At 37.4% G+C, this 11,940-nt stretch overlaps 1 protein-coding gene across 1 annotated transcript; it reads right to left on the reverse strand.

Annotated features, from left to right (window-relative positions):
* Positions 1-391: 391 nt before the first annotated feature.
* LOC150106602 (uncharacterized) lies at positions 392-7,018 on the reverse strand. The gene is made up of 2 exons (XM_090392565.1): positions 6,775-7,018; positions 392-1,021 (listed from the first exon to the last, which is right to left on the reverse strand). The coding sequence occupies exons 1-2, from the start codon at positions 6,802-6,804 to the stop codon at positions 548-550; spliced, it is 504 nt and encodes a 167-aa protein (XP_090248691.1). The 5' UTR covers positions 6,805-7,018; the 3' UTR covers positions 392-547.
* Between the last annotated feature and the right edge of the window lie 4,922 nt (positions 7,019-11,940).

Raw genomic sequence — 11,940 nt, forward strand, 5'->3', positions numbered from 1 at the left:
AGTACAGTATTGCTACCCACCAGAGAAAACTGATTAAAAGAAAACATTAATAATTTATCATTCTGTATATTCTAATATGTTCATGATACTGCAATATATTAAATCACAAAATGACAACAGTTGCCATTTAAAATATTCAAATATTTTCCAAGTTCTCCAAGAGACGTAGCAAGCTAAAAAAATGTGGTGAATACAAAATCAGATTGCATTATTGATTTATTTTATAATTTCTAAATATAGTAGGTGACATATTAGTTACGATAACAAACATTTTAAATACACACTGGAAATTTTAAACCTTTCATGCATTTCTATTTTAAATAATCATAACTTAAATATTTAAAAATAGTTACGTATGAAAGTAATGACGCTAATAGAAAGCAACTGAATGGCTGTATTATCAAAATGCTTTATTAAACATTCTTTAAATATTGCCAAATAAAACTATCAAATTTTATTTATTTATTATTATTATTATTATTATTTATTTTTTTGTTTACACAGTTGGGAGGATTGAATTTTAATACGCGCGACTGGCTCCATCGAGTTATGCAGGTTGAACTAGTTCTAACTTGTTAATACATCTCCAAGAGTTACCGCTCTTTTCGTAAAATCTACCATACGCGTCAAACTTATAAATCGATTTGCAAGATGGAATGCCATAGATTATTGTAGAAAAATGGTCCGTTCTGTGGCGAATGGCAACAGCCGCTTTCAACACATCTTTTTTATTGAAGTAGTCTGATGTATAACATTCAATGATACCAACTCCCAAATTCTTCTTTATAATTTTCGTTGAACATTTTGCATCATAAAGAACCATTTCGGCAACTAACATTTCTACTTGCTCCCAAATTCGATCCAGTTCCGTTCGACCAATATTATCTCGGTATTTTACATCAGCAATCAAAGTCCAACTACCAATTCTTGTTGCGCAGCGCTGCAGTGGTTGGCAACCAGCCCAAATCCATCTCTTGCTTTCAATCTCACTTGGATAAGACAGCCTATTGACTTCCATTTCCTACAATAAAATAAAAAACAACTTATAAATCCAAAGAAGTTGCATACATTTCTCTTCTGTTAGATTTTACTATATATCTACTCTATAATATAAAATGATAAGCCATTTTTGTAACGTTTTTGTGTCACGTTTTTTGTCAAGTTATTTGAAACGTTTTGAAACTCAGGAGCTACCCTGAGTGTCGAGTCTTTAAAATTCGAGTCATCACAGAATTCAAGGAGAACTGGCCTACCAGTCCGCAACTCGGGGGGATGGGTGCCGCAGGCGCCAGGGGGGGGGACCCTTTCGAGTCTTCAAAATTCGAGTCATCAGAATTCAAGGAGAACCAGCCTACCAGTACGCTCCCCCCCGAGTTCCGGACTGGTAGGCCGGTTCTCCTTGATTTCTGATGACTCGAATTTTGAAAACTCGAAAGGGGGATTCCGTCTCCCCCCCCCCCTGGCGCCTCGAGTCTTCAAAATTCGAGTCATCAGAATTCAAGAACTGGCCTATCAGTCCGTAACTTTGGGGGATCGGCGTCCCAGGCGCCAGGGGGAGAAACCCCCTTTCGAGTCATCAGAATTCAAGGAGAACCGGCCTACCAGTCCGGAACTCAGGGGGGGGCGTAGGAATGGGGGGGACTCCCTAGTATATATATAATGTCTAACTCCCATGTCTCTATTAAACAACTAGTAACTTGATCTTCCGTTAAAAAAAAAAAAAAACTATATTTTTGGACTTCCATACATACGATGTAAATCATTTGTATAAAAATGTTATTTTCATTCAAATGAACTAAATACAAAATCTGCCTAAGGACATTTTGACGATCCAGTCTAGTCTGTCAACCAAAATAGAGTTGAATGCAGTTCTACAGGTGAAGAATCAAATCCCATGAACTACGTTTATCTATCCAACATAGATTCTTTCCCTCAGTTTTCATATGAGATAGTGTTCAATGACTTAAAACATTAGGGTAGTCTTCCAAGGGCTAAGTGCGCCCGAGTGATATTTTATCGGTAGCTTTAATGAAATTGAGATTATTCGGCATTTCTTTTTGACAAAAATTATGAGTAGGAAGTATGGTTGTTCCAGAATATGCTGCGGTTGAAACTATGGAATTATAGCATTCTCTGCAACCTCGGCTTTACAAGTTTGTTGCCGAGGTGTTGTAGAGCGTTTAGCATTGCTAAGTAAATACTGTTTCCAAGCCATTGCTAACAACTGCTAAATCTACCGAAATCCCCCCCCCCACACACACACACCATGATTAAAACAGACTAATTTTTCAATGCTTAATGTCGATAAGTCCTTTCTGAGCTGTGCGAAGATGGGTTCATCATCATCATGCGCATCTCCTATAAGAATAAGGAAGAAGAAGGGATAGCTATAATAATCAACACCTCCACTATACAACGATAACCTTCTGTAATGACAGGCATTATCAAATGGGGTAATGTGGGCAACTTGTTCAGAATACGGAATTGGAAAATGAGGCATTTGTTCCTATGGTCCCATAGAAGGTTCAAGGAAGAAGTAGAATTTTTTGAAGCATTAAAGAAAGCAACTGACAAAAAGAAAAGTTGGAGATAAAGAAAAAGCTAGGGAATGATTTTCTAGACATATAGAAATGTTTTGGGAAAATTTGAAGAGAAGAACAAAGCTAATAATAATAATGTAAGTGCCTGATGGATTTCTGTATCATCTAAACACCATGTTTCAACATAAAGATTGGCACAAATTCACATAGAGAATATACAAGAAATAAGAAATTCTTATTGACTAAATTATTGGTGATAGCGATACTGCACGCTGATTTAGGATATAAAGTATACAGAAGATGTGAAATAGGAGGGGATCGCAATTTAGTTTGAGCAAGATAAAATTAAATATCATATTGAAAAGAAAAGTGTGCAAGAAAGTTTAAAAAAGAAAGTAATCTTTTCATTAGGACTGTCATAATGTCCTGTATATACCAGCTGAAGGTACATATCAGTAATTTGATGACTGTTTTAATGTTTCATGTTTGTTAAATCCTTTCTAGAGACAAAATACTAAATTCCAACTTGATTTTGAAATTAGGCCGAGTAAAAAATGTATTTTCTCTTGCAAAATAGGCAAACCGACTCAGAAATATACTCAGCTGCGTGACAGTGCTTAGACACTTCATTACTTCTGGCAGTAATTCTGAACAAGCCAAATGAATTTCTTAAAAAAAAAAAAATAATAACCGTATTGATTATATGAAGAGCCAAAGGCTTCAATTCGGCGACATGAACTTATTTAAATTAAGGAATATTACATCTCAAATTGTTTCTTAGCCGAATAAGAAACTCTTAGAGTTTCTTATTCGGCTAAGAAACAATACGGGAGGTAATATCCCTTAACTTAAATTAACCATACTGATTTCCTTTTCATCTAGCAATTTTAAATTTATGCCTGATAACGTTTTTATTATTTATAACGACCTATGAAACGAGCGTATATATGGTCTACAGACTGCGATTTAAATGTAACGTGGAAACTCTTCGGCACCGCATTAGACTAGTTAACTTGCCTTTGGCTAAAGAGCTTATTTACCAAAGGCGAATGCGCTAGAATGAACCTGCTTAGAATGATTTTTCAGATGATAGAGAATTAGCCAGTCATAATACACCGCAGAAGGCTCTATGCTCCCAATGGAGTGAAGAGGAATAAGTAAGTACTCTATTTTCACCGGAAGAATTTTCCTCTGACAACGAAATGATAACCTGAAAATTCGGACTCTTTTTCATTTAGTAGGTAAGCTAACCAGAGAATAACAGACAAAATACTTGCCACATGGCCTTAAATAACTGCAGCAGTTTTTAAATAATAAAAATAATATAATTAAAACCAGTATCATGGATAACGGAATAAAATTTGGGTTTGTAGTATCACCCTTAATAAGCGAAACAAATGTGTATTCATAATAATAATCACATCATTTTCTTTTAGTGGCTCTACTCACGAAAGGTTATTAATAAACTTATAATACATTTGTACTGTGAGTGGGCTAAGGATTTTTTTGTCATTTTTTAAAATTATTTTTACAGTCTGGAAACGCTGCTTTGAAGAAGTCAAACATGGAACTTTTTCAAGCCACTTCAGGCCTCAACTAAGTAGGTAGGTATTCTCACACCGGGCGATGAAATTCATCTATCATCTAAAGACCAACTGCATGCCTACCTTTAGCAGGATTCGAACCTGCGACCTGTTGGTGGGAGAATGGGTACGCTATCCACTCGGCCAACCAGGCCGGTTTCATTCTTTGTGGTTATGTTGTTTGTTATTGGTGCTATTATGCATTAGTAAATCATCTTTGCAAGTAATGACCAAGAAGTTTACGGGCATCGATAGCAAGCAAGTCCCATAGTTAAAAACACTACTGTTTTATGAATATTAAGACATGTAAATAGTTAGACATTAATAATTCGTATTATTCGAGTTCTGAATTCAAATCTGTGCGTGCGTGTGAATCTTTAATTTTGGCATCAGATTTCCACACAATACACAAATTATATTTTTTGCATACCGTTTTGCTATATTTTTAGGAATTATTATTACGTGACACCTCTAGGGAGTCCTATGACTCATCAAGGGAGGGTACTCAACCCCCCCCCCCCATAGCGCTCTGTCTCCACCACTCGGTCCACAACGAACCGCAACTACACCAACGCCATCTACCAGTATTTTCACAGACAATCACAAACATCTATGCTTGAACCAAAATACAAGAACCGAAGCCATTGACGAATATGTCCACAGGGAAATTCCTAACATTCCAATCTCATAACGTCACGCCCACAATGACGTCATCAAATCAACAACCAATCACGTCACGATTCCTTATCTTATCTTGATCTGTTCAGAAGTGGCCGCCATACTACTGTCGTCTGTTAATACCATACCTGGATCTTCTTGGACCTTCCTATTTGTGATAGATGTTGAATCACAAATCACTTCATTAAAAATTCCCGATGCAATTATAAAGAAGAAATACATCAAGAGAAGCGAAGTATATTCGTGTTCCAGGAGGAATATGCCTCTTGAGAGTTAACTCCTTGAGCGATTTTGTAAACAGAAAATCTGTGTAAGTCGTTTCCAACCCAACCAACATGGAGATATGACAGATGTAAGAAACTAATTTTTTTTTCAACGTCTATTTTAGAATGAAAATTCACAGGATATTTTTAATTTAATATCATCTTAAAACTTATTCCCAAAGTGGAATCGATCGTTTTAAGAAAGGAACATCCATAAAGAATTTTATTGATATTTGGGGGTGTTCTCTGTTCTTGAACAGTCACAGAATTTAACACTGAGAGATTCAGCTGGGAAAGATAAGAATCTCCTTTACCAATCCATCAGTTGGATTAGTAATAGTTCAGATAATCAGAAACCTATCAGCAAAAACGCAACAGAGTTCCGTCATGATGGAAATATGCTGCTGAATGATAAAAGAGCACCCTCCAACAATCTCTGATATTGTGTAAAAAAAAAAAATTTTCTGCTAGGATCATCGTGAAACAAAATGTATGGCCCAATTAATTGGTTCCAAACAAGTGTACATCATATATATTTACTACTGAAAATCAGTGCTGAAATTTATTTAAAATATTGCGTGAGGATTTTATCAGTCCATAAATGCTCATTACAAATATTTACCGGTCTGGTTAGCTAAGTGGTTAGGGTATCCGCTATTTGTGCATTACGTTTCTATGGATTACATTTATATTATTTTTTTGGTTTGAATACGAAGGTGGAGGATTTGCCTCCACCTTCGTATGAGACTGGATAAAAGTTCTCATCATAGGCAGGATTCGAACTCTGGTCTTTCCAACCAAAGGGCATCGTCGAAACTGACCTTTCTTTTCCCTATGTCTCTACAGCCCAAATCGAGCCCTGACCTTGTGGATTTATCGCTTTCATCTCTATCAGAACCTTCCTGCTCTAGTCGGAACACTGCAATATGATAATTACTGTCTTGGCTAATGGTATTTGTCTATGCTGTTCTTTGTATTGTTTGTTCATTAAAGAGAAAAATCATAATTATTTCGTGAGATCTTTCTGTCAGTAATCACTTCGCTCTTTAACAAGCTGTATTTTTTATGTTTCCGCTTTCTGCAAATTATAATCACGTTATTTTATAACGTGATGTTATTTTATAAATGATAAAAAACAGGATCGTTTATCTGGGATTAATTACGGCTTAAAGGTTCTGAATTCAAATTTGTGCGTGCGTGTGAATCTTTAATTTCTTTTTACTAAAAATCACGTAATAATAATAATTCCTAAAAATCATCTGAAAAATCATTCTAAGCAGGTTCATTCTAGCGCATTCGCCTTTGGTAAATAAGCTCTTTAGCCAAAGGCAAGTTAACTAGTCTAATTCTGTCGCATTCTGTTATTTGAGTTTTATGAATAGCCAGACGGTTACGATTTGTATTTATTAATTCTCTTGTTTAAACTTTAAGTTATACTATTTATCCCTTGAAGATGTAAATCCTATTTACGAAACTTGTCGGGAACTATTATTTCAGTATTTTGTATAACTGAATAATAAAAATTGTGGTGTAATCACCGAAATATATATATTGAGAATAATAGTTATTAAAATGACTTATACTCGTATAGGAGTTTTTCCATACAGATATACTGGGTGGATATAATCAAATTTTACTATAATACCAGGATTTAGACTATTATTGCAATAAAAACAAGAAAGGAATTAATTAAAACATTACTCTACTTACACTCCTAAGCTTCTTCTGAAAGAATGCCATTATTAGTTACTTATATTGTATACTGTCCCTATGACCCAGCAGTATCCAACGTTGTTTGTCGTAGTCACTTAGGAAAATATCATTGAAATCACTTATGAATGTCATCTGATATCCATTTTATGCATTCGAAGAAATAGCATAATATCGAGATAGAGTAACAGCCATTTTCTCGACTTTCTCCTTCCCTTTTTATCCTGTTTGTGGATAATAAACACCCCCCACAACTATTTAATAAATAGCATACCTATATGCTTACATATTCCCCCAAACTCATTTCATAACTTGGTAGATGTAAACCTCATCACCTCATCTTGACAAAACAAGAACCATGACATACGATTATCGTCGCTTTATGCCGTAAATGCCACTCACATAAATTGAACTCAGTCTTATAAATTTAGTTCCTGCACAACTTATCACAGGGTAGAAGAGTTGTACCTGTTAACTGTTAATGAAAAAAAAAAATTAAATGGAATTACAATCAATGATTACTATAGCACACCAGGATATTTTTTGAACTGCTAATCACAACTGCAGTTTCTCTCTACTTGAAAAGTCGACTCTCCGCTTACCGTTCTGTTGCGATACGCGCGAGGATATACTTGGGGAGGGGAAGAAGAATGTAGACACGCTTCAGTTTCCCCTCTTTCACCAAAAATCATAAAATACAAAACTGACATTGAACATATAGACGTGAATAAAAGTACACGCCAATTCTTCTCCTTCTTTGGGAGGAAGAAAAGGAAAATAATATCAATTTACTTTTTCTCATTCTCGGATCATATTCGACCAAATATAACAATACTTTTCTCGCTCTTACGCTGTTAAATTTCTTCAACTCGTATTTTATATGCTTAATTCATGGCAAAAATTCGTTTCATGTAACACTCGGTTCAGATGTCGGTAGTATCTAGTGTGACCACTTGGGAATGAATGCTAAATCACTTTTATCTTTGCAGAAACAAAACCATTCTATTTTAATAAAGACCATTTTAAAAAGCATCATCGGATTTCAGAATATCTGACACATATTTCTCCATTTACCTTTTACATTTTTTTTTTGTTACGAAAAACAAACAAAAAAATCCTCACATAATTAGATTAGCTCATGTACCCGTATGGTTTCGTATCTTAAGTCTATCTAATTCACCCCAAGGTAGATAACCAATTACATTATAGTATTTGTATTTATGTTGCTCTCCTTTGCCCTCCTAAATGTCAACCCACACACGCACGACTGCGGGAATATGCAGATTTGCGAGATAAATGACACAAGTCAAAATCTTTTTTCAGAAGACACATTTGAAGAAAACGAAGAAATATTATTCAAATATAAGCGTAAAACGTCATAATTTTAGATGTTTGTGATTGTCTTTCACCTTCATACATTCATTCATATAACTGTATAAACACTTTTCCCAAGATGGAGTGGGTCACCATGGGAGAAGTAGACTCAACCCTCCTGCAATGGTGGTGGCCTTTACCTCAGCAGTGGGGGAAGATATAGGCAAATTTCATTCATTCATACCAGGTTTCACAACTTCACTGTATGATATTGCAAAAGGGACAAATTATACCGATTTATCAATGATACTAACAACCCTTGTAGGAGTAAGACTTATACGTTGGTTAGACATAACTGGTAATTAATTTACGGAATTAACAACGCATATGAAGTATATTAATTAAAGATACTTTAATGAATCACTTCTATATTTCGGCAATGTCACATTGCCATCTTCGGGAACATAAAGATATGGTATGTGCACTAAGGAACTAACAAAGCAAATGAGGAAGAAAGTAATTAACTAATTCTGTTCCTAAAGTCCTAATGGTGCCCTCTAGCGGGCTAATTTGGTAGTCTTGGCAGTTGGGCTGAAGTTCTCATAATGAAAGTCTCCCAAATTTGGGGCAGTTTCATGCACCCAAATTTGTTGAGGTTAGGAACGTTTTTTAGAGCTGCTGAAGATTCTTTGAATAATCTTTCGTATTTAGACTTGCTGCGATGGATTATTTTCGTTTTCTTCCAACGAATTTTATGGTGGGTATCTAAGGCATGGTCTGCCAACCCAGAGCGGCTGTACTGGTGAAACCGGATGAAGTCTTGGTGTTCTGAAATCCTGATATTTGTTGTTCTGCCTGTTTGGCCAAAGTAGGACAATTTGCAGCTGCAAGGGACCTGGTATACACCAGGTAGGTCTAGGGGAAGTGGTTGGTCTTTGGTAGAGCGGATAAGGGATGCCAACTTTTTATATGGTCTGTAACAGGAAGTAAGGTCATATTTTTTGAGGATATTAGTTATTTTTTCAGAGGTGCCCTGGATGTAGGGGATAGTGATAGACTTGGTGTAGTCTTTATTGTGGAGGGGGGGAGGGGGGTTGTGGTTTATAGGTTTTAGTATTTTTTGGATTTTTTTTGGGTTATAGCCATTGGCTAAGAAAGTGTTGAGGATGTGGTTTAGTTCAATAGTCAGGGCCTTGTCATCTGAGCAGATTAATTTTGCCCTGTTATATAGTGTTTTTATCACCCCATATTGTTGTGAGGGGGGGGATTGCTGGTGAATGTATCTGCCAGTGTGGGTGGGTTTTCTGTAAACAGAAAACCAAAGATCCATCAAGCTGGCGGGTGATTAAAGTGTCTAGGAAGGGGAGGGTGTTGTTTTCCTCTTTTTCTAAGGTGAACTGGATTCTGGGATGTTGGTTGTTTAAGTGTGTTAGGAAGGAGTGGAGTGTGTCTGAGCCATGTGGCCAAATAGCAAACACATCATCCACATAACGAAGCCAAATAGTGGGTTTTTGTGGGGCGGAGTTTAAGGCTTTCTCTTCAAATGTCTCCATAAAGAAATTGGCCAAGGGTGGGGAAAGTGGTGAACCCATGGCTGTCCCCTCTATCTGTCTGTAGAACTTTCCTTGCCAAACGAAATAGCCTGCGTTCATTGTGAACTGAAATAGGGCTGAGATATCGGGAGGAAACTTGGCTTGGATGAGCTCAAGGGTTTCTTTGAGTGGGACATTAGTGAATAGGGAGGAGATGTCAAAACTGACCATTATGTCAGTGTGTTGGAGTGTGAGGTTTTCTTACTGGCTTTAAAGTGGGCTGAGTTTTTTATGTGTGATGATGTGTTGCCAGTGTAGTGTGTGAGCGTTTTGGCTAAATGTTTGGCTAATTTATATGTGGGGGGAATCAATGCCATCCACTATGGGACGTAATGGCACATTTTGTTTATGTATTTTTGGGAGTCCATATAATCGGGGGGGTCTAGAGTTATAAGGTTTAAGTTTGTTGGTGACTTCCATAGGCCAAGAAGTGACCTTCTTAAGGAGTTTGTGGATAGTTCTAATCTGAGAGTTGGTCGGATTATATTTAATGGGGAGGTAAGTAGTACGGTCTCGTATTAAAGAATTTAGCTTACCTTTGTAGTCTTTTTGATTGAGTACCACAGTGGCGCTTCCCTTATCAGCTTTGGTGATTATTATTATTTTGTTGTTTTTTAATTCTTGTAGGGCTGTATATTCGTTTTTGGATAAGTTGGATTTTGGAGGTTTGGCTTTAGTGAGAACACCGACTACATCCAGTCTCACGTTGTTGGCGATATGGTTAGGCAGGTTGCGAATTCCACGCTCTATTTGGATCATGATTTCTTCAGCAGGTATCCTTTTTGGAGCTAGGGAGAAATTGTGACCACGTGAAAGTGCGGTGAGTGCTTCAGGCTTTAAAACTGCCGACGAGAGGTTGACTACTGTGTTAAGTGGTGGCTGGGGTACAGAAGTAGAAGTCTTTGTCAGGTTTTCGTATTTTTTCACGTGCCGACTACGTAATTTTTCGAATTCCTTTCTTGCCGACGTGCATGAGATGTCATGAAGAATAGACCATAGATCAAGGCCGAGTGTGTTAGAAAGCTCTTCCTCTAGCACCCGTAAGGTTTTGTTTTCGTCGGCAAGGAGAACGCGCGTCGCTGTAATTTGTTCTCTTAACAGGGCGAAGCTAGTGCGGTTATAAATGCGTAGAGCTTTCTCGGAAGTGAAACGGTGCTTCAATTTCACACAGTTGGGGATCACTTTGTTATCCCGGCAGCAGCTAACTTTCCCCACCCTTGGCCAATTTCTTTATGGAGACATTTGAAGAGAAAGCCTTAAACTCCGCCCCACAAAAACCCACTATTTGGCTTCGTTATGTGGATGATGTGTTTGCTATTTGGCCACATGGCTCAGACACACTCCACTCCTTCCTAACACACTTAAACAACCAACATCCCAGAATCCAGTTCACCTTAGAAAAAGAGGAAAACAACACCCTCCCCTTCCTAGACACTTTAATCACCCGCCAGCTTGATGGATCTTTGGTTTTCTGTTTACAGAAAACCCACCCACACTGGCAGATACATTCACCAGCAATCCCCCCCCCCTCACAACAATATGGGGTGATAAAAACACTATATAACAGTGCAAAATTAATCTGCTCAGATGACAAGGCCCTGACTATTGAACTAAACCACATCCTCAACACTTTCTTAGCCAATGGCTATAACCCCAAAAAAATCCAAAAAATACTAAAACCTATAAACCACAACCCCCCTCCCCCCCTCCACAATAAAGACTACACCAAGTCTATCACTATCCCCTACATCCAGGGCACCTCTGAAAAAATAACTAATATCCTCAAAAAATATGACCTTACTTCCTGTTACAGACCATATAAAAAGTTGGCATCCCTTATCCGCTCTACCAAAGACCAACCACTTCCCCTAGACCTACCTGGTGTATACCAGGTCCCTTGCAGCTGCAAATTGTCCTACTTTGGCCAAACAGGCAGAACAACAAATATCAGGATTTCAGAACACCAAGACTACATCCGGTTTCACCAGTACAGCCGCTCTGGGTTGGCAGACCATGCCTTAGATACCCACCATAAAATTCGTTGGAAGAAAACGAAAATAATCCATCGCAGCAAGTCTAAATACGAAAGATTATTCAAAGAATCTTCAGCAGCTCTAAAAAACGTTCCTAACCTCAACAAATTTGGATGCATGAAACTGCCCCAAATTTGGGAGACTTTCATTATGAGACCTTCAGCCCAACTGCCAAGACTACCAAATTAGCCCGCTAGAGGGCACCATTAGGACTTTAGGAACAGAAT

The sequence above is a fragment of the Typopeltis vanoorti genome, chromosome 5 (genome assembly GCF_054136105.1).
Source record: "Typopeltis vanoorti isolate ZY-2024b chromosome 5, IOZ_Tvanoo_1.0, whole genome shotgun sequence".
NCBI classification, from domain to species: domain Eukaryota; kingdom Metazoa; phylum Arthropoda; class Arachnida; order Uropygi; family Thelyphonidae; genus Typopeltis; species Typopeltis vanoorti.

Coding starts and splice junctions, on each gene's coding strand:
- LOC150106602 (XM_090392565.1), bottom strand. CDS start 6,804: ATGGCATTCTTTCAGAAGAAGCTTAGGAGT. Junction 1,022..6,774: donor TTCAGAAGAAGCTTAGGAGT/GTAAGTAGAGTA, acceptor ATTTTATTGTAG/GAAATGGAAGTCAATAGGCT.